The sequence below is a fragment of the Hetaerina americana genome, unplaced genomic scaffold, assembly GCF_022747635.1.
Source record: "Hetaerina americana unplaced genomic scaffold, ioHetAmer1.1.p SCAF_5, whole genome shotgun sequence".
Taxonomy (NCBI): domain Eukaryota; kingdom Metazoa; phylum Arthropoda; class Insecta; order Odonata; family Calopterygidae; genus Hetaerina; species Hetaerina americana.
In genome coordinates this window covers 56980353-57004820 of record NW_027287095.1, presented here as the reverse complement: position 1 = coordinate 57004820, position 24468 = coordinate 56980353, and the positions used below count along the sequence as shown (strand labels likewise).

The following is a 24468-nucleotide window of genomic DNA, read 5'->3' as shown; positions in this document are numbered from 1 at the left end:
TTTATATTTGCTGATTTTTAGGGCACGGTGGAAAAGTTAACTAAAGTGAGGGTGTTTAGAGTAAGTAAAATGCAAGTTATTTCAGCCACGAAGAGAGTGAGAAACTAATTGAAGCACCTGAAGATAGAAAGTAAATATACAGAAAGTTGAGTAAAGCGTCGATGTACGCAATTTTGCTTTTTATTAGCATTATTGTGGTTTTAAATTAAGCACAATGAAAAATTTTTTAAATTCATTTTGTCAGGAACAGTTTTTTTTGCGACAAGAAAGATCTGGAATATAAAAATGCACAGACGGAGGACGACATGTACAATTTGTAATTGAATTTTCGATCCCTGTTTGGAACTGGCAGTCGAGAGCGGTAGTCCTTCTCTTGATTTATAGCGTTGAATTTGGAATAGCAAATACAGTGTTAACTTCGGTCGGGAAAATTCCCATCCACATGGCAGAACAGCGTACGTCAACGCCTCAGGTCAGCGTTACTGTCCGTTTTCGTTCCGTGATAATCCCGATATTACGAAGACTCTCGTAGGGTTCCCATTCGGTGACTACTGGAGAACATTTTCAAGAGCAATAAGCCGCCCTTCGGACGGAATGCTCGTCTTTAGACCCATTTGGCGCTGTGTAGACGTCCACAGATTCGTAGTTCCGCATTAATAATCCTCTCTCAGATCCGACAGCCCCTTAGGAGGTTTCTAAGGCAAGAACCGTATGGGAATTTTTTTAAATAGACTCTCAACAGACTCTCTGTGGTGTATGAGGAATATTAACAAGCTGCAAGGAGCCATTACAAGCGTTAATGTAATCCATGGGCCATATTTATCCCAGGATTCCTTTTTTACTCTCATATATTTTTTAGAAAATGATACTGATGGCGAATGTTTAATTCATATTATCGCAGTGCTCTGTAGATACGGTCTTTCGAGTTTCAAAAGTTACACCTCGAAATTTCTGAATCCACTCTTCATAAAACTGTCAGAGAAAGATTCATTACGATCTCGGAATCAAATCTAAAATCGCAAGCGGGCTTGATTTTATTCTTCTAACGTGAGAAGTTTCGTAGATGTGGCGATTTTTGTACAAAAACCAATTTTCCAACGCCACGGTACCGATTTTCCTACCCCAGCTGTAAAGCTGATTCATTGCCCGAGATCGCCACCCGATTTTCCATTTAATGTATCTATCATTTTCCACATTACGTCCTCTAAGGGTTGAGTTGGAGGGTTGAGTATGAGAGCGGCAGGCGATGCTTAAATGGCGGTGGGAGGTTGGCAGTAGGGAAGAGGTGGAGTAGATTGCCGCGATTTGCGCGGCCCAAGCGTGGGTGGGAGGAGTGGGAGCTCTTGGATGGAGGAAAGCCGTTCGAAGTGCCCGGGCGAGGGCTGGTGTACGGGGTTCTAATCGGCCGTGATGGAGGAGTCGCGGCGGAAAAGTCGGAACAGCGAAAAGCGTCGGATGGGCGGGAATGAGAGGCGATGGGGTCGAAGCGTTAGCACGTTACATCTGGGCGGTGTGGCGCGCGTGGCTCCTGAGTGTTCGGCTCTTGGATTTGGGAGTGAGGTGGTTCGACAATCATCCCGGGTGGGCCCTGCCTTCCTCGACTCCCAATCGCTCCGTAAATTGAAAACCTTTTTGGCCCCTCAACGATTCAACGACTATGAAGTGGAAAATTGGTGAGAGCACAGTCGACAAGTTCTGCAGTTTCCTCCTTCTCTTCGCAAATACCAAGGTATACGGTCACTGAGAGGAAACCGTTGTACAATATCAATCGATTAAATAATAAACAAAATAATTTATATTCAAATGAACTTTTCAATTCATAATCGTAGGATTTTTGTACTGAAGTAGACATATTATAGTTTTCATTGAGTGAAACAAACGTAAAATAAAATTGAAACTATAAGGCAAGGAGGAAGATATTTTTATCAAGCTGAATGAGAAATTTTATTTAAAAGACAGGAGCTCAAATTCTATTTATGAAATTATGCCCTATAAAACAGCAAGCGTTGAACAAACAGACAGAGTAGCGCAAAACTTTTTGGAATGATAATCTTCGCTTTTTCTATTTCGCCCAGTGCAGTCCTACTGTCAAATCTTGTGCTTTCCTTGCGTAATAAGGAATCTTTCAACGTGAAATGGCTTAAAAAATGTCCATCTTACCAATTTCTGAATTTCTGTTGTGTAAATTGTATTTTAATTAATGGTATCGAACGAAATTTCTTTCTTTTATCGCCGCAATTTTCCGCTAACATTCACGATTCTCGATCCCAATGTCCCGAGGTAATGAAGATTCTTGGCAGCAATGGACGCCGCATGAGCATAGTATAGCTCCATGTTCTATAGTGAATGTCCAGGTTGATTTTCAGAAATACCGGATGGAAAAAATTTTTAATGTAACTTTTTCACCAAACGTTCATAGTCACCTACTTCAAACTTAATACATTTATAATCCCATCTTAAGCCATGATAATTTTTGAAAATCTTTTTTTAAGAAGCATGATACTTCTCTATAGGGAGTAATTTTGAAATTTAATGTCAAGGTTATAATGCGGGCGGAAAATGCATAAAGCATGTTTCAAATCTCAAATTACATCCGAGAAACGCCAAGCAACATGGCAAGAGTTAAATCTAAATATTATTATGTCAATGTCCTCAACGCTAAGAACGAGATTTGAAGGTTATTTCTAAGTTCGACCTGAAATTTTACGCCAGATATTTTACGTTTCCCTGATCGGATCCTGGGTTGGGGTCTCTTGGGAAGAAATCACCCGTAACGCGCATTGAATTGGAGATTGGATCTAGGTTACTCGTGACAATTTACAACAGAAAGACACGGAAGGGAGTGTAATGTTATAATTGCATAGACCTTAATTTTCTCCGACCGCAGGGAGAGGATCCAAACTCAAATAAACCTGCCCGTAGACCAACCCTATGCCCCAGAACCACCCCGTCCCCCGCACCTAATCACCATCCCACTTATTCATCCCTTCTTGCTCTTCCTCCACATTTCTCAGCCTCGTCGACTCCTTTTCATCGTTTTCCTCCCCCAGCACCCGCTTCAAAAAACGGGCATCACGAGGAAAATGCCAATATTAGCAACAACTGATGCGTCAAAGAGGCTAAGGTCAACGCCCTGACTTGACTAAATGGAAGGAACTCTATCGAAAATTTCGCTGGAAAAGTGAAAGGTCTTCTGAGCTCCACGGAAAAGGAAAAAAAGTCTCCATTGTAATTATTAAAGATGGGTAATTTTTCATTTTTTTATGTAACGGGGAAAAACGGAAGAAATACTCACTTCTAGGTATTTGTAATTCCTTGATGTCCATTGGCTAAACCTGTTATCAGATAAATTGATGGGCCATCTTTAATACTTAATCAATTACTAATGCATGTAATTCCATTTTTGTGATATTTACAACCATAATATATCGCTTATCCCTTTATCATCAAAAAGGCATGCGTAGCGGAGCTATTTAAAAATAAGTACGCCTCTCCAAAGGCAAATATTGGGTGTCCATTCATTATCTGAACTTCTATCTTTTCTTGAGAATAAATCGCGAACATAATTCACTTCGAACTATTTGTGTGCATGCGCTTTATTGTTTATGTAAGAAGAGATCACCGATAGCTTAGGTCACATGCACATTTGTGGTTTCTGTATGCATTCTGACTAGGATACGATCCTACTTTCGTGCTTATTTCCTAGCGTAATCTTCTAAAATGGTGGATGAATTCAAAAATGTGTTCCCTAAGATGACATTGGTTCCCCTATCTTCAATTAACCATGTAAAATGTCATATGGACTTATTCAAAATGGTTTTTTCATAATGTACATGTTAATTCATTCGAAACATATAATTATTGAATGATTTTCAGTGTCACCTCAAGCAAATCGTATTCCAGTGAGGTAATCGGCTTCTGGCGTATTTTCAGTAATTTTGTGCGTTTTGGCATTTATGCAAATATCTATCTTATATTTTTAATATTTGATAGCATTTCACAAGGATAAACCCGCAAAACCACTGAATACCCAATTTATAAAATCTCAAGAGTAATCTTGGTACTATTTCACACACACTGAGCATCAATAACCACCCCTTTTTTGTGTCCTCGTCGCATGCAATTCCTTTCCTCGGAAAAAATTGAAACCGGCTGATCCTCGAAAAGCCCGACGCTCGCTCTCACATTGAGGGGAAATTCGAGGATATTATGCACGAGGATGCTTCGCGGAGGCCGGAGTGAGTCCTTTAAAGAGCGCGGAAAATTGGAAAGGACGGCGGGCAAGCAGTCGTCGTGGCGATTGTGAGAATCCACCTGCGCCATTGCCAGCACCAAGAGAGGCGAGTGGCTCTACACCAGTGGGTATTTCTATCTCCGACGAGGGTTTTCATTATCACTTTTTTTTTACGACGGGCTCTTTAACGGTCCATTCCACGACGACCCCCACGCGACGCGTTAACTTCCCCTCCCCCATTCCAGGAAGTGGCTCCGGAGACACAAATTTGTTTCGTCAACGTCCGGATCCTCCGCAATCCTGCCTCTTCGCTCTCTCCTATCCCCCTCCTTTCCTTTCCACCTCATCGACCCGCAAATTCATCCCCTACCCTCCCCCTATCACGTGAGTCCCACCTCACCCTCCCTCCTTTGAGGTCCGCCCCTATGGTATTCCCAGTGTTTGGCCTCGTCATTTATCAAATATTGGTTTTTCAGCCGTTTTTCTTCCACATTTTCAAAGGCTCACTAGGGCGAGAGCTCGTGTGTGTGTGTGTGTGTGTGTGTGTCCAGCGTGCGCCTGAATACGATTGTCGGGATCCCCTTCGTGTCAGTCTCGATGACTCCCGTTGGTTGTACTCACAGTCTGGCAAACACAGAGATCTTCGGTTCAGTGCTTCTCCCCATGCCCACGTCCAGGGTATTGATGCCTCCGGGCTATATTGCGTTAACGTACTTCATGCTTTAAATTAAAAACGTCCATCTGGAAAGGCCTTGAGCGGTCATTTATTAGAACCGTTCCTCATCGATAATCCGAAACGGAGAACAGTGGTCGTCTCCAAAGATTGATCGGAACCAATGCCATTCCAAAATGTAGCATGTACTTCTTGACCGCCAATATAGTACAATTTTGATTTAATTGAGGAATTTCAGTACTTCATTCATATTTATTAGGTGAAATTAAATTAAACGCGCTTGAATAAGCTTTATAAAGAAAACTCAAAGCATTTGACTAAACAATTTTGCTTTGTTTTTCAGAAACAATGGTAGCTATCACCGTTACAAAGCATCATATACCAATTTAAAATCATCTCCACATCGAAAAATTATATCTTATTGGAATTCCACATGTCATTTATTATGGTATTAATTCCTAAAATTGTTTGTTCATATTATGTATCATATTTTTTTATAATCTGGTATTCTAAATGCTTAAGACTCTCATAATTAATTTATGAAAAAGAGTTGAACGAATTAATTTTTATATATTATCAACATGTAAAATGCTACATAAAAAACGATCGATTTGAATAAACATTTCGTAAGCAACCCTTGGCATACAAACGATTTATCTCACTTTAATTCCAAATGGCGGTTTCTCAATTGGACATTCAGTATGAGTACTTAAAGTTCTCTAATCATTCAAAGATTGTTTGCTGGAAAACGAATTTAATGAAAAATCCTATGATTTAAAATTTTACAGCGGGAAAAAGGGCAGCAATAGCCAGCGAGGAAAACATATTCTATGTCGCGGCGTGCCTGAAACACGCGGTACACCTCCCTGGAGCAGATCTTTTCGCAAAAGAGGGTGTATTCGTTGAGAAGACTGACACGTTCATCAGGGAAAAAAATACATCACGACATCATGCAGCGTTTAATCATCCAGCGATATGTTTTCGTGAAACCAGGTCCACATTTCGTGGTTTCCACTGATAGACATCCAATTGCCTGTTACGGAGTGCGCGAGGACACCTGTCGCTTCGACATGTGCACGTGCGCGGAGGGATAACCTGTTTTTGACAAGCTTTGAATGGTGGTTATCGTCAGGGATAGGAAGAGGGACACGTTTCCGCTTGAGCAATACGCGGTGAAATGTCAAATGTATCGGTGAGAATGAAAGCGAAATCATCCTGCACGGAGCGAAAGTTGTAATTCGAGGAAAACAATGGGAATACGCGGATTACAAAACTGAAACTTGATTCACCATTCATCAAATTTACACTTTATTTGATCTAAATTAGTCGTCTATGTTATTCCAAGGCTCTCGCCGCTTAAAGTAAAGTCTCAGAGTGACTTGGTCACTGATGCCGTTTTATTACTCCTGGTAGTCTACAGAATGGAGGTGCAGTTGCGATGGATGCGAAAAACTGTTTCTGTATTGCATTTGGTTTTAATATTTGAGATAATTTAACAGGGTAGACTTCATTTCGTTTTTTTAACCGATAGTAGCATTGATCCACTAGATAAAATTTATTTTACGACCGGGTTTCGATGTACGAGGATAGTCTGAAAAGTTTTGGACCACGCAAAGATACAAGATATGATTTCTGAATTTTTCTGATATTTTCTGAAATTTTCTGAGGTCGTAAACTTTCCAGACCACCCTCGTATTATTTTTACATCAGCTTCAGTAACACATCTCGGTGTTTTACCTTACCTGTGTTGTCATGCTGCGTAATGAACAAATTGAATAGTTTCAGTAATGTTCGATTTCCACCACATCACGTCTGAAACTACTTAATTTGTTCATTTCGTCTGGTTGAAATAAGTCTCACCCTAAATAAATGGTAAATTTTCAGTCTTTTTTCTTTAATGCTCATTATTCATGAAATTATATTCAATAATGAATTCAACTTCTTTCAAGCTTAGCGCATCACTAAATGCACATCACTTTGCAGTCAATAGATTACTTTTTGCACACCTAGTCTTGTCTTCGAGCCCAGATTAGTTAATTTATATTAATTGGCATATTTGGCGAATGAAGTAGTAGGGACTTAAGGTGGAGAATCGCGCTAGAAAAGGAGCCTTTCACAAGGAGGAGGGGGTTGATGACAGGGACGTTGAGTAAGGATATTAAGAAAAGACTCGTAAAAACTTTGATATGGAGCGTAGCTATGTACGGTGCGGAAACGTGGCCATTGAAGCAGGAGGATAGACGTAGATTGGAGGCTTTTGAAATGTGGGTGTGGAGAAGAATGGAGAAGGTGAAATGAACTGAAAGGAAAACAAATGAGGAAGTACTTGGTATGGTGGGCGAAGAGAGGGGTTTGTTTGGAGAAATCCTATGGACGAAGGAAAAGTGGCTGAAGGGGGTAGTGACCAGCAGAGGGATGTTGAAGACTGCAATCGAGGGGAGACTGTTAGGCTAACGAGGAAAGGGAAGGAACAGGACAGAGATGTTGGACGGGATGGAGGGAGGAAGAAAGTACTCAGAGATGAAGAGGGACTTCATGTAGAGTATGTTGCTGGATTGTGTTTTGTTAGGAACAACAAAATATTTATTTGGTAGTTGTGTCCATCCAAAGGCCAGTAGATTGCCTAAAAAAAATGAGTGAATGTGAATTTCATTTTTTATGCTTGCGGGCTTTATTCATTTTTTATAATTATTACATATTATAAATAATTACTTTATTACATTCTTAAATGATTATTATATTACATATAGTGACTGCACGGACTTAAATGTTTCATAAGAAAGAAAATTAAGTTCAAATTATCATTAATATCATCCAAGTTTTTTGTGCGGTAAGAAATTGCAACAATTTTTATTAATGCTCCAAAATTTTCTACAATTCTGTGAAATTTGAAACGCGTCCCCTTCGTAACGAGTGCCATTGTTGAAGACTGTATGGATGAAAACGCTTAAAATTAGTCTATGGATAAATCAATCAGGGGTTTTTTTTAACCACCCTTTTATTTGTTTTTATTTATTTTTAGCGTAAATGGCAGCGGAGCGAACAAAAAATTCTAGGGATCGGGCGGTCATAGGTAACCAGGAGACTTATCCCTATTATTATAGGTGTTGAAGTTTGTGCCTGAATAAATTCAAATGAATGTATCCTGGTGCTTCATGCAGTCTCTATAAAAATCTAAATAAACGAAACACCGTGCGAGCGAACTTTTCTAGCGTGTACGTATAACGAACTACCGCCAAGAGAATTATTTTTTTTCATTTATAAACCAAACCATAGTGCCCTAATTGGTGATTAAGGGACTTGAAGTAAATCTTTTTCGGTTGTCTTTAATTTCTTACTAGATCCAAAATGTCTTCATTCAAGAGTCGCGTAAAATTTGGAAGAATTTCATGGATTATGCATGACTTCGTTGAACAGGGATTAATTTTTCAGCATCCCATTTTATACCATTACTCCTGATCGCTTTCATCTGGCGGAATTCCGCTGAATAAGTAACAAGCGAACTACAAGTCTAACTTGATACACGTGAATTGGAAAGATGTAAAAGTAGATAATTTTCTAATTTTAATGGATGCTCTTGACAATTTAAATCAGGCACATTCCAATAAGCGTCTTATGCTAAATTTAACTAGAGTTAAAGTGGTTTCGCGGCCACAAATGACACTATTCGAATACAATTTCAACTTTTTATGTAACAAGAAGTTAAATTAACTTGGTTCTGGTAGCTTTCTGAGGACTGCGAAAACACATTCGCAATATTTAAGTTTGAAATTGAGCTGAGTGGTAGCAATATTACTGGGGACGAGACACATATGAGCGCCTTGCTACCTGATTTCGTCAGTCATTACCACCTGGCCTTCACTCAGAAATTACGTTTCCGGGGAAAACATTCCGGATTGTTTTCCGAAGGCTCGATGCTCCGCAAACAGGAGGCGGGTAGCCGGGAGTTCCTAATACCCCTCCCTTCTCCTCCGTGGCAAATTCAATTTTTTCTTTGCCGGATCATTGAACGGGGATAGCAACACAGGACCCGACTATCCAAGTCGCAGCCATCTGCACCAATCCTTTCAAAATTGAGGAATATCCCTATCATGTCGGTGGAAATGTGCTGGCGTCACGCATCGCATTCGGCAATGTGCCGCGGAGGCTAACCGAATGGAGCAAATCCCATCGCCCGCTACGCCCTTTTAAGCTGGTATAGATGAGCCAATTTTCCTCGGCAACACACATTTCCCTTCTCCCATGCTTCTCATGGAGACTTCATGATTGGCTTCCCATTCTCTTCCTTCCGCATATCCTGTCAAGCCTCCCTCCGTCCATGCACATCATCTTCCTTCCGAGCCAACTATCACTTCAAGCGTAGCGATACCCATTATTATTTCCGTTGGTCAAGATTTGGCCATGCTCTCCAACCTTTTTTAACAATGCCTCATTTCAGTTCGACTTACGCCCAAGAAGCAGATTACTCATAGTTTCATATAAATTGCAGTCGACTTCCAACCCGCGAAAAAGTCCATATTTAAAAAAAATTGATTTTTTTCCAACAGTAAATGCGAATACGCGGATAAAGCTACAACCTATTTTAAATAATTAGAGCCATTAGTACCGGAGATCATGTCTGATGTAATATGTGGAAACTATTTCTAAAACTGTGTTTGCATTGTCATATGAACTGCTTTAATTTTCCAACTGTTTTAATGGTCTTGTTTGAAATGTGATGAGCTTTCTCAAAGAGTTCCAACTTTTACCCGTGCGATATAATTGCCTGTGATATTCTATCTGCGGTACTCCGCAAGATTAGATTCTGCACCTTATTTCACATAATGCATAAGATGAAATCTATATTAAGTAAATTCGTTCAATTTCATCTAAATTAGCGTGTAGAAAAATAGTATATTAAGTTTTATCGTCTTCTTTGCTCTCATCTTCAAAAAACTGACATTTTTTATGAATTATTTGTTTGAGTTTGAAGATGCAGGTTTTTATCCCCGCGATTTTCATCTTTTATCAGTAAAAATTTTTCCTTTATCCTGCTGTACGTCTCCAGGTCTTATTAAGACCTTGAGTTAGTGGTAATTTTTCTTCATTCCAGTAGCATGCTTCACCTTACCAATTTTCTTCGTCGTTTTTCGCACGCCGCCTTTCTCTCCTGTCCTCCACTATCCGCTTACCTCCTCAAGCTCCATCAGTCTCCGTCCTCTTCGCCAGTGAATGGCGTTCCCCTCCATCTTGAATCGTGTTATCCCCGGCCCGAATCACACATTACGACGTCCAATGTGAAATCAATGATGAAATGTTCCTTTCCGCATCAGAAGGCTGGAAGCGAATGGATAGCAAGGTCCTCTTTCCGCCAATTCGCCACTTCCCACGCGGACCACTTCACATCCCCTCATCCCCACTCCCTCCCGCTACCCCCCACCTACGATTACTGCCTCCCCTGTCTCCCTTTCCCCTTCGCCTGCTTCACCTATCTTCTCGTCTCGGAGCTTAACTCCGTCTCTCCCTTCCCGAGCCTAAAATCTCCTAGTCTCCTCCCTTTCGAGGAATAGTGTAGGATCCTTTTCTTCTCCCTATGCGCCGGAATCGCGGATTGTCAAGTCGTATTTCACCGTCTTCTGTATTTTCGGGTCCATTCCAAGCCTCCACGGCAGGTCCTATATCCATCTGCATAATTTCCCCATGAATCCGAAGGTGCACTCTAGATTGAGAGACTTAGAGAATGATTGAAGTATTCTCTCATGAGTTGCATCATTCTTGGGATAGATTTTTACATCGCTTCAAAAATGTTGAAAAATCTTTGGGGAAAAGAATGCTTGTGTTTTGGAAAACTATTCAAGAAATTAATGTCTTAAGAGTGGGCATAATTATTTAATTAAGGAGCTTTTTGCTGTGGAAGACACGTTACACGTAACTGCCATCCCGTGAGTAGGAGTTCAAGAAGTCAAACCCGGCGATTGGTTTTGAATTGTGCTTGTCGAGCATATTCCTGCACTGAGCCTTAAAAGCGTGTGTTATACCCAGATCTGGGAAGGGAATCACCTCTTTTCCCAATATCGCCAAGTAATATTACCCACAAAGTTTTGGTGCCCATAAAATTTTATATTAGAAGGTTTTGTCGAAAAGCGCAACCGGGATATATACCTGGGACCCTCTAATCAGTCATTAGGCGAAATTCCTAACCAATACCTTACCACATGTCACTGAAGATCACGACATTAAAGTATCCATCCCGAATATTGATTTGTGTGGCTCAAATGAATCAGCGTTTTCGTGTGATATTGTGCTGCCCAAAACATCTGCATTACGCCCAAAAATTACCAGCATAGTGTGAAGTAGGGGCTCATTCTACACCAGGTATTAAACATCAAATAACTTTTGCTTAGTTGTAAGTTACCGACAAATGCATTAAATACTTCAAACACAGGTGATAATGTTAACTACGGACACAGTTTATACAGTATTTAATTGTAAAGCACTTCTCTACTCATGCAATACGAGTTGAGAGTAGTTAAATAATCATAAAATAAGGGTTAGGTTATATTATGACAACATATTTAGAATTCTAAGATATTGAATTTTATTAACTTTGCTCACTTTGCCTTGTACAAAAATTCTGATCCCTTATCTTTTGGGGTACAAAAGACATTTCATTTGCCAATACTAAATTTAATCTCTCTAATCTTATTTTCATGATCTTTGCGGGTGTTGTTGAACACGTAAATTTTCTTCCTGAATACCTTCGTGGCTTGTTTTTCTGTTTCTCACGTCGTCGGGGCATTTTATTTTCCTCGATTTCGTTCTTTCTCATGCCGTCAACTCCGCAAAAATCTCTGCGGTTTGTCTTTTGCTTTACCACGTGCGCCCATAGAAACTATCGCGAACTTTTAAGGACACAATACATCTCGGGAGCATGCTGAGTAACTCAATCGCGGTATTTTCCCTGTTATGACGTGGATCCGGGAAACGGAATCGCCTCCGTGTACAATTCAATCATGTACGGGATTAGTAACTGGGAAGGTCGCACCGAGAAGGCAAGCCCAATGGACCCGAAAGGCCAGTCACTATTTTATCTTCCGTTCCAACTGGAGCTGAACCTTAGACGCTGAGCGTCGACCATTCATCAGCGGAAAGAAGTGGTCGAAGAAGTAGACCGTAGTCACTGTATTGGCGGTCACCACAGTTTCCCTACAACCTCATGACTGCATTTCACATGTTGTAACAGTTCATCAGTTAAACGAATTCAATATAAGCACTTCTTAATTTGTGCTCTTCATCTATTAATTTAATTTATTACCAAACCGACCTTCGGGCCGATTACTGTGTTTATGGTTTTTTATCTATTAATTATCAATGATTCAACATTTAATAGGTCAGCGCCGGCAAGTCAAGTATAAAAACAATCAGTGATATGTATATATTTCTTCTGACAATAATTACCTTGCTTTGTAATCACATAGCAAGGCAGTTATTGCCAGAGATAATTAACTATTCTCTATTGCATGGAAATGGCATAAATATTTTTGTTTTTTTTTTATATTAAACTTGCCACATATGACCACAAGATATCTCGCAACGTAGTAAAGAGACTCCGTCGAAGGAAAGTAAAATTCAAAGCACGTGTATCTCAAGTCGTCCCATTAAAGTGAAAAAAAAGGGTTTGTGGCCTTAAAAAAGGTTAAACTGAATATCGTTGGCTTGGCTATACTTTTCAATATTTGACTTCCCTCGATCATAAAAGCATTCACAGCAGGTTGTGCAGAGCTCACATTAAGTCTTGACGATGTCTTTGACTTTGATTTGAAGATGACTTTTCATAATGTTTAATTTCAGTAATGATGGTTATTATATAATTTTTATGCATAAATGCCCCAATTAGAGGTTTCCTAGATTTTTCGCTGACAAGAAATCTATGTTATTACAGAATGAAGTCATGACTGTATTATACAAATGTAGTTTTAATAGAAGCATTTATTTGCATTGAAATAATTAAACTCTTACAGTGGAAAATGCCGACTAGCTTTACCCTATCGCATCATTCGGGTCGGTGATTTTTTAGGATGAAATAAAATGCTGTCGCGAGTGAGTCATTTTTTCACTGATACGATAATGACTATTCTGCTCAGAAATGGTAATCATGGTATGTTATAGTATGGTTTAATTGGCGTGATTAAAATGTGAGGCATCAGCTATTTGGTATGTCTATTACAATGGGAATTTTATGGCTACGGAGAGCACTTTACCGGCTAATAATTTTATACATGCGGAATAAAAATTGGATAAAATAAAATTTAATTTATTCAGCTGAGTACAGAGAAAAAAATACAAATTGAAAATATATTTTTGGCTTTTCACCAAGCTGTCCATTCTCATGCATCTACGAATCGAAAAATATGGAGAAAAACGGTATTTTAACTGTTTTTCGTCGTTCTTATCCATTATTACCCCTTCTTGACGCCGTAGTTAGTCCTCTTGACACTGTAGCCATTACCCTTTCTGCTTGACGCCGTAGTATTAAAAAATAAAGTTTTTCTTCCAATATATGAACTTGAAGATGAATTTTAACGCTGAGGTTTAAGTTTGTCCAATTGAAGATTTCACAAATTATGGTGGTCCACGAATTTTTATATATTTTCATTAAAATATATTTTTCCTGTTAAATATTGGAAAAAGTCTCCTGCATTATTTTCTACAGCTGTTTTCTCTTCAAACGTTTCGTATCCACGAGATGAACTAGTCGTAAACTTCAATGAAATCTCGTGAATACTACAATAATTCTCTCCTACGGCTATTATTCTCTATGTTCCCAGTCGCTCTCTATCGTTTACAACCTATTCATCGATATTTTTTTACAATTGCGACCGAATGCTAGGCGGCAGTAATTTTATGGATTGGAAATGGTGGTCTGTGGGTATTGCTGCCATCAGCGGGAAAAAAAGAGGACCTGTGGACGGGTGAAAATATGCCCGACGGGGCGTCGAAGGAGGGTGGGAAGTGGGCGAGCACACGATATGACCCAAAACGCCCGCTCGGATGGGGGTCGGGAGAAAAGAAAAAAGAAAGATAAAGGTCCGGTTGCCCCTTCCGGGCGCCGACAAGGCCACCAACCCCACTGTTTGCCTTCCCTCGCCTTTTTCTTTCTCCCTTCGCCCTAACAAACTCTTCACGTGCGCTCTCTCCTATCTTCCCGAATCACAAAGAAAAACTCGTGCACTTATTGCTTTCAGACTTCCGCGTCAAGGGACTGCGGGAGCGTTTAGGAAATACTTCGGTCCGTTTGGGCAAATTTCCTTCATTTTTCCGGAAATCCAATAACTGCGCCATGAGAACAAAGGGGAGATTATCGTGCTCTTTTTTTTCTTTCGTTTCCACGGCCTCTCTTCCCTGCCATCCTCTCGCAGTGCGCTCCCGTGCGTAGGAAAAGCTCTCCGTTTCCACCCAGGGATCTTTGTCCTCATCAAGCTTAGTCCGGGGCTTTTCGAGTGTTCCGAAGAGATATTTTGATTCCCTAACGGGCTTTGACGAAACTTTGACAACCACGAATAACCAATAGTCTCTTATTTCCATCTGAAGGAATTTCTATTATGTTAATTTTTTTGGTGATTTTCCTTTCAATCCCACTCTGAGACTTTTGAGGAGTCTCCTTCCCAGGACACAGTTTCCAGGCAATATATGTAGACGCGAAGAATAAAGCAGCAGACCAGGGATGGTTTGAAATATCTTCTGAAGAATGTAGGAAGTGTGTATACACATCCGTCCTCTCGTATTTCATTTAGATACGTTCATTTGAAAACGAAATAACGCTGTGATTACCTTTTATTAAAAGAAATTAAAATTTTTATTTATTATTTCTCGCAGCTAGCACACGCATTCCTTTCAAGTCGCCTTATTTTTTTCCTTTTCTTTTGGCTTCTTTCATGTCATTTTCCGTACGCGTTGTTTAAATTTTAATCATTTCAATTAAGTCGACATCAATCCAGTAAATATTTACACTTCACGAAATTCCTGTTAAAATTGTTTTTCCCGTGCCTTTTCCCTCTGCTTTGGACTAGATAATTCTAGGAAATAGTTAAAAATGCGTTAAATTGCTTTTGGGAGATTTATTAATTAAAGAATGAAGGGAATTTTCAGCTTTATTGCTCACATATTGGGAATTCTTTTGAGAATTCATGTCAAATTATATTAATTTGGGAATTATGGATACATAATCCAAGCCTTTAATTTTTAGGAATGCATATTTGACTTTATTTAATGAGTTTAACTTTTTTTAAGCTAGAAAATTACTATTATCTAGAGTTTGTCCAATGAATGTTGATCCATAAGGTTCCAATTTTAATTTTGTTGAATTCCTTTTCAGAGAAAATATTTATTATAAGTTAATATTTATTTCATTTTAATAAAAATAAAGATGAATCTTTTAGCTAGGTTTATTTGATCTAATTTAATGCAAATTTATTTATATATTATTATTAAATATCCAAGGCCAAGGGGGAATTTGAACCTTTGGCCTGGGGATTAGCAGGAAAGTGCGTTATTATCAGACTAACCCTATCGGCAAAGCCAGTGTCGCCGTAATAATATTGTACAGTATATTTATTCCTACGCAATTTTATCAAACAAATTCAATATCAACTCCAATTCAACCCTTCTTAGCTTTCTTAAGGGTCTCGCTCGTATAGTTTTTTAATTTCCTGTAGATGCCTCCCTCGTCTTTGTTTCTTAAAAGATTATTTTCTTTACTACTCCAAATTCTCTCATTATCATTAAAACCAACGAAGGTGTCGTCAAAAAAACGAACCAACGTAGAGGTCATCTCGAAATAATCGGTAGTATCAGGCGTAGTTTTGTAAGACCGTTTGTATCACCTTTAAAATGAAAAAACTTATATTGCTGTTCTTAGTTGTATTTAAATGCCATTGTGCATTTCTCTTCCCCAAAAAGCTGTTCGCCGCAAGTAGGCGAAGAAAAAAACAACGCAAAAAATCTTTGGTTTCAAACTAATTTTCTTTTTGACAAAGTTTCTCTTTGCCTTCGTATAATTCAATTGATTATTTGTACGCGCATATGCTGGAATAATAGCAATATTTTTCCTCATTGCTATTCTCCATGTTTATTATGTGCCAGAGGTTATAGGTGCCGTACTAATTCGACTAATGAAATATTTATTCAAGAACACGTAGTCAATGGATATATTTTCTCATTAACTTTCTACTAGTGAACCTTAGTCAATATGGCTGCTGAGGAGGACAATTCTGCTGCTAAAATCTCTTGCCATATTTGAATCTCATCAGGTTTCCATCTAGAAGGTCTCTTATATGTATTCCCTTCTAAATACGTGATGGTATGTTTAATTGATTTGGTAGCTAATTACGCGCTTAACCTCCATTTATCCTTAATGCATACTCTAAAGTTATGTTCTAAACCTTTGCAGCTGTTATTTCAATGAAACACGTCAATGAGGCAGAGATAAATTTGAGCATTCGAATAATACTAAATCATGCTTTCTCAGCGTGCGAATATTCCTCCATTAGCAAATTACAAATATTGACGTATAGCGTAAATTTCGCTCCAATATTTTATGGCTAGAGTCTTAAAAAAACATCTGGTGTAGCAATTTGGCTCACGTAATGGATAAGGCGAGAATTACACAATCACACTCTTTACTCACTGTTATATGAATTATTTTGAAAATAAATATTTATTATTTGACTATTAATTTTACCGACATGGATGCTATTAGAAAATGGTTCAGTGAATAATTTAGTGATATGAAACTTACAATTTCCAACGAAGTACTTAAATTTTTGTTGTTTTCATGAAGTGGAAAAATGAATTGTTTATGCATCTTTTTAATTCAAAATAGAGATTGTGTTTATATTTCTGTTGATTCATTTCTATCACACGCTATTCAACGATATAGTATACCGTCATAATACGTCATTGAATTTAATTTGTATTACAGTATTATAATTATATATGATATTAATATTATTCTCCGTATTGTACCAATGTATTCTCCGTATTGTAGTATATATACCATTATTATAACATATTAATAAATATCATATATTCCAATTATTTTAATATTTGCATTTGTGATGAGTTTCCTCTGTACCTCATTACTTTGTGAAAGGTTTTCATAAATAAAATATTCATAATTTGTTCTGGTGAAATTGAGAAATAACCTAAATTACAAAGAGAAAAAACGAAAAGCGTTCTATGAGTATTACCAGCTTTACTCACGTATTGAGTAGACTTCCTTACATATTTAATTAATTACCACTCAATGCTCGGCCTTGGTTATGAACATCGGTATATTTGGACTACGCAACTTTTATAATGGTAAAAATACGTACTCAAGGAATAAGTTAGACCATAAATGACTATCAAAGAACTAAGTTTTTTTGAGTACTAAAGCTACTTCTATTCCTCCGGGTCGGAGCATAAAATTTCTACGGATTAATTTGCCCCGTTATGAACTGCCGAAATAATCCTCCGCGCTCGCTGTTTGTTCTTGGGATGTTCAAGGTTTCCTTAGTCCTCGAGACCTAGCGTTCGAACGACATGCTTTTATTGCCATCAAAGACAAGGAACACAGGTATCGGCAAAATGAAGACGTGCAGTCATCCGCCTGCTTGCACCCGCCAAAAAGTCCTTCGTCGATCGAGGGGCCGTCCGAATTGCTGGCTTACGAAGGAGCGTAGCATATGACCCCTACTCGGAAGGTCTATTCAATATTAGGTCCCCGATGGGAGAGGTGAATAAGTCCTTTCGATGCCGTGGAGCTCTGTGCATTCCACATTGCGTGGGCGACTCTTGGATTTAGGCGCATCGCGATGAAAAATGAGCTGTGACTGCCCCCGTCTTCCAATCGAGAACTTGAATAACCGAGTGGCGCTTCTCTCCTAAAATGAAGTTTTCTGAATTAGAATCCCACCTCTGTCATCCACATGAAGAGGGTCGAAATCGTGTCCTGGTTACCTCAAGGAGTCGTTATGAGAGAATTTAATTCACCGATTCGTCCGCAGTGGAAGTTAATCTCGTGTAGAGCGAGCGTCAAAGCTCTCAGGGTTTGATGTTGGTCATTAATCCTACCAATCACCTGCTCCATCCTTAGAATTCTCAACTCCCTCTCTCCGTTGGAATTGAATCGGCGGATGGATATTTATATGCGCCTTTGGTTTTGCGTGGTGCACTTGGCGTACATTCCGGGCACGATTTACGAGGTACTATTGCTGTTCGTGGCTACGCTTCTTACTGCCTAATCGCTAGTGCTTTATTTTTGGACATGTTCCATGGAGCAGTGCCGGCGTTTCATCTATTAGAGTAAACTACAACACGATGAGAGAACAGAATGACTTCATCAACCCGACACATCTAAATTGCTCCTCCCTTTTTGCATATAACCGGCTGCCCATTTATCGTGTCACTATTTTAACCTCCATTCCTTCACATGTTACTTAATTAAGTTTCAATCTTTCCCGCGACTGTTGATTCACGTTGCTCTTTTAGCCATAAAACAAATTTTGTAATCTAGTTCCATTTTATCAACTTCAAATTTAACTGCGTGTTCCTTTATGCACACATGCACAAAAATGCCTTGTTATTTGGCTTTGTTCATGTTCATCGTGAAAAATTTGGGTTAATTACACACAATTTTACATTTAAAGTTACATTTTTACCCCATGTTGATCTTTTAAACTAACTAATTTCTTCCTAAACCCTTTGAGTGTGCAGTAGATTTTAGGCTCGCCATAATGTACTGAAAATGAGGTAAAGCCGAACTGACTTGGAAGCAAATTAATTAAGAGGACTTAAATTTTTCTGGGAGAGGTTCGTGGTTAAATTGTGAAGAGGCAGACGGCGAGGGGGTGAGATAATGATAGTTACGAGGAATGAAGATCGTTAGGAAGATGATGAACAATAATGATCTTAGTTGATTGGAAAAGAAAGTGTTATATGATCCAAGAAAGGAATATGTGTTTGTGTACTATTAAAGTTGGAAATTATAAATAATTAAAGTTGGGCTTATTTCAAAAAACATAATATTGATTAAGATTTGTTTTATTCTAATTTAGGTTGTGTAATTACGTCGGGGATTGTTCACTGTCTGCGTTTCATTGATAAAGCACCGAAATAATTATATTAAAATGATCTTTAAAATGCGGCTCACATATAATGAAGAAAAATGTTTGGGTCATGTGATTTTGTTGCCCCATTTTAAACGATTTCAATAATTTATCCTTATACAGCATTAGAAGTCATCTACATTATTACGCTAACTAAGCTTAACAGGCTCTAAATTACTCATTTTACTTGGGCCATTTTCTTTCATTTTTTCAAGGTTTTTTCAATGTCAAATTTTGTTGTTAAAAACATTCTATAGCATATCTTTTATTTTGTTTGTTTCGTATTAAGTTCTTATTTCAAATAATTTCATTGAATTAATTCTTCCAAAATACTTTCAGAAACTTAAATACCAGATACTGGTCGCGTAATGTATTCATCTGTTCCTTATCACCAACTTGCTATTTATCCCGATTTCTGCGGAAATCCCTGGCTAGCATGAATCATATTAATCATTTCATTATAATGATTAATAGTCATAACATTGATTTTCCATGGGTTACCTCACAAGCTTGTCTATAATTCCATTGCAGTTTTTCTATTGCCATCGTTTTTAGAGTAATTTATGAATTTATAGCATGTATTTAAACTTGGAAACCAGTTTTCAGATAAATAATTCAGGTGTGAAATTTGTATGAAAACGATATTAAATGAGGTGACAAGTTTCCTCATGGCGCATGCCTGATGTCCGTTTAACCAGTGCTACGTGCCCATCTACGGTGTGGGATGCATTCTCTCTGATTTTAACCTTCTTCCTCCTTCTCCGATCAGACATTCCAGAGCTCGTGGTCCTCAAAGCCCAGCCGAAGGAACTGCGCATCGAGACGATCCTGCTGACGCAGTGCATGCCTTCTTGGTCGGTCACCTCCGAGATGACCTTCACCGTGGCCAAGAGCATCCTCCTGTACACCGTGCCGCTCATTTTCATGTCCTTTACCTACTACCAAATCGTCCGTGTGCTGTGGAAGTCCGCCAACATCCCGGGCCACACGGAGGCCCGAGCGGCGGCGGCCGCCGTGGCCGCGTCCTCCGCCTCCTCGGCCAGCCACGGCGGTTGCACGTGCTCCAGCGCCGGGTCTGCCGCCATCCGCTGCTGCTTCCACCAGGGAGGGCACTGCAGCGGCAGACAGCAGAGCAGCAACAACGGTCGGGGATTGTCTGGAGGTGCGCGGTCAACTCCTCCATCACCCCCTATCCATCCCTGCCCGCCATAGAGCGGGTATTGCCCCTCGTGTTTTACTTCTCTTTATCCAGCAAAACACATGTCCAGCACTTTATTGCTCACCCGGAGTATTGAGCCGTCATTCCAGATTACATTCGTCCCTGGTTTTATCTGTCGCAAGGGTCACCGCCCTATGTTTATTATCTACCCCCAGCCGTCTGTGAGTCACCGGAAATTTCCCAGGCGGCAGTTTCCTCAAAATCCCTAGTGCTCACGTCTTTGGTTTATTTCCATCGAACATTTTCGCCTTTACGCTTGTAGTCAACTGAAGTATTTGTGTTTTATTCTTGACAAATTTCATAAACCTACGCCACAAAGTCCATTTGCTACGTTTTAAAATCGGAACATGCTAAATTACATTATTTTTCAATAAGTATTTTAAATATTTTTATAATATTTACAATAAGCTAACACAATAATTTAAAAAAAACTCAATCCACTGATTTTCCACATCGCAGTACCGAGTTCCACTCCTATAATTTAATGGCATGAGCCTCGGGCAATTGAAATGTTAGAGTCTGAGAATCAGGAGAAGTCATATAAATTCCTAAATCTGCAAGTGAAATGGGTTTATTTATGATATACGAGTAAATGTATTTTTTCATTTCATCCTTAGTGGATAGTGCTACGGTTTAACAGCCTTAATGAAACCAAAAATATTTCTTTAAAATTCCTTTTCCATTGATATTAATGTGGTCATCAATTTAGAAAACAGAGAATAGCTATTGTAATCTATTGCTTTAGGTCGTATAAATCACAAGCACAAGTCATTTACCTTTCCACGAATAATAGTGTAGGAAAATATCAAAGGTTAACGTATCGTCTCAAAATTTTCTCAAATACGATTTCAAATATTAAGAAAGGGTATACCATCACGGAGCCTTTATAGAGACTGGTGAAATCAGTATTTTTTATTTATACCTACAGCGTGCAATTATGCAAAACAATTGTTTTAGTTCTCGTAGAAAGATTATGAATGTCAGGTAAATATTTGAGTGAATATTTTATTGTGTCTAAAATATATTTCTAGCCTGCCATGGAGAAAATATTCTATTTAAAAGTAAGATGTATTGCTACGGAATTGTTTTCTAGTAGACAGTTAACACCTAGATAGACCAAAGAAAATTCCTATGGCGATACCTAGATAGTATGTTAAAATTATGGGGCTGGCGGAGTTAAAATACTAACTAAATGCCCCTGCTAACTTCATTATCTTCGCTTCCCCTCATACTCTTTTGAGAGGGATTTAATTTTTATAACGCTTTCTCGTTACATTTCAATGTCTTGGTTAAAAATAAGTTTACCTGAAATACGGCGAGTGCCATAAATCTAGTAGGTCCCCTATAGTATATAACGCCTGTAGTCTTCTCTGACTCCTCCCCTCTACTCCCGAGAGAAACATCACCCATGTATAAACTGATGATCCTTACCATCCCCTTGGAGTGGCGGCTAGTAATGATTTGATACTTGTCATTGAAAATGACATTGGCTTTGGCCGAGCGAAAGGCCCAAGATTTTTCAGTCCCAAAAAATACTTCCAGCAAAACTTAAATACCATTGCGTGTGTATATTTTGATAATGGCGCTGATTTAATAGGTGTTTTTTAAAAATTATATTTGTCCAAAATAGAAAAAAAATTCCGCTGAAAATTAACAATCTTCCCCATGCTGCATTCTTGCATGTTGATGGCCCCACAGAGAAATCGAGTTTCCCTGCAGGGTAATGCATACAGGACGTTAAAGGGAATTGTCCTGCACAGTATTAGCATCCCTGTAGGGAAATCATACTTTTCTGCAGAGAATTCATTTCCTTGTATGAAATTTAGATGTGTGATAATAGATGCTTTATTGTGCTCATAGAAACGTTCCTCAGGATAAGTTCAGATTCCCTAAAGCAAATAAGTGTGGTAACTCAGTCTTGAATATTAATAAAGATTTTACCCAAGTTTAGGAAGGGATGTTTAGATATAAAGCTTTTGAATACGTTTTTTGGAAATACTACGAGGGTCATCCGGAAAGTAGTACCCGTTCGTGCCGCATGAAGTGCTGACGACGCGAGTAGCCGCTGGACGAGGTCAGATAGCTTCAGTGGCTTGTCTGCCTTCTCTGAGCCAAGTTGCGTGACGCTAGCATTGCCTGTGTTGTTTCTGTGATTGTTTACAATGTTTAAAAAAATTGAGAACGCCGCCAGTTGTGAAGTGAGGGCAGTGATTAAATTCCTCAATGCAAGAAACGTTCGCCCATGTGATATTCATCGCCAATGAAAGGAGGTGTATGGAGACAATGTAATGGACGAGTCGTCTGTTCGGCGGTGGTGTCGCAACTTCAACATGGGGAGGGGGAACACACACGACGATGAGCGTTCGGAGAGACCGTCTGTCATTACAGACCAACTGGTGAGCTCAGTTGACGAATTCGTGAGGAACGATCGGCGCGTCACAATTGATGACATCTGTGAGCATTTTCCCAATGTTTCTCGAACAATTGTTCATGAAATTGTTAAACACCATCTGCATTATGCAAAAATTTGTGCAAGATGGGTCCCTCGTGTATCTCAATGAGCTGGCGGCGAAGGACTATGCAGCAGGAATACAGAAACTTGTCACACGTTATGACAAATGCCTTAATTTGCTTGGAGATTATGTTGAGAAGTAGTTTAAAGTATCCTCTTTCAAATAAAATTTTTTATGTTTGTTAATATTTACTTTTGTGTCTTTATTTCACGAACGGGTACTACTTTCCGGATGACCCTCGTATTTATCCCTCAATTCCAAACGGAGACGTTAATTGAAACAAGTTTACGCAATTTGAAGCATTTACGTTCAATCATGCAAGGCCACTTAATTATAAAATTATATGACTAATGGGTTCAACAGTGATCGTGGTTATTGCGAGAGTAAATTTCATGAAACTACATTTTAGGAAACAGTAGAAAGAGGGAAATATATACTACCTTCTATTCCGAGATTTAAATGACTCATACTTTGTTTAAATATTTAGTATAATAGTATGCATATACATCTTCTACCCGATTCGGAATTATTTCTCTATAACGTTTGGAAGGATAATATATTTGTCGCTGTACATATTTAAGTTAGTAAATGGTGAAAGTTTCTAATTTACCATTCAGGATTTTTTTTCCAATTTTAAGTATTGAAAATTTGTGAATGTTTTTTCAGTAGGTTAACAATAAGGATCAATTTTATGTCTTTTAACTTACTTACTAAATAGCATTGCTCTGTAAATCTAATTTCGGCATGAAGTTCCTTCCTGAAATTCCTATCCTTCAAATTGGACCCATGTGTAACCCCGATCGATAATTTTCATATACCCTTTGCCAGTAATATTCCCCGCAGATAATTATCCCTCTGGGAACTTTCTCCGCTGGGAACTTCCAGTTAAGGATTTACGACGTAGAATTTCAATATATTTCGTGTGCACTGAATTCAAGTCGTAACTCATTAGTGCTGAAGATATTAGTGAAATCGTTAACAGTTGTCGTGTAGGGATAATTCATCTTAGTACTCATCTGCCCTTGATTTGTCAACAAATTTAGATTTAATATGGCAATCTAGTCTCATGATTCCAATATCTATTGATAATATATGGGTTACTGTGTGGCCTTTCAGGTGTTTTTTGTCGATGAAAGCTGAGCGAATTCGCATTGAGAATATAAATGCAGTAGAAATGAGTATAAAAATTAAAACGTTTTCGTTCATTGATGCACAAGGAGATGACGAAACCGAGGTATCCTGTGTTTTCTCCTGAAGAGGGAGTAGAATTCAGTTAAAAAAGAGAGCGGAGTCATCTCGTGCATTTTCAGAATTCATCAGTATATCAGAAATATCAGAAATGCGTGCGCATTCTACAGAGCAGGCAGTGCTCAACTTTCAAACCTAATACAAACGCATGTTTTGGTCCTGTTAGAAATATTTTTATCAGATTACTGTGTAATGTATTCCCATTTTAATGAAATATTTTAGTTTATGAAAGTTGGCCTCAATATTCACGTGCAAAATTAATTTTCATAATGACGAAGCTTAAAGCTTCATTGAAGGTCTTGTGTCATACCCTATTACGAAAGCATTTTTTTATGTTAAAATTGCCACGGTAAAATTAATGTTGATACTTGGTTTTGATGCTTTTAGAAAGGTTTAGGACGATGTATCTTCATAGCATTGATGGTCTTCATTGGAAAAGACCTACGAGTAATTAA

The 24468-nt window shown here is 38.7% G+C and overlaps 1 protein-coding gene across 1 annotated transcript in view; it reads left to right on the top strand.

Annotated features, from left to right (window-relative positions):
- The window catches only part of LOC139694072 (orexin/Hypocretin receptor type 1-like), a 46643-nt gene that overhangs the window by 9838 nt on the left and 12337 nt on the right, over window positions 1–24468 (top strand). Inside the window, exon 3 of the mRNA XM_071592496.1 lies at window positions 19803–20084. Coding sequence (XP_071448597.1) covers window positions 19803–20084 — 282 coding nt within the window. The remainder of the gene's footprint in view (window positions 1–19802; window positions 20085–24468) is intronic.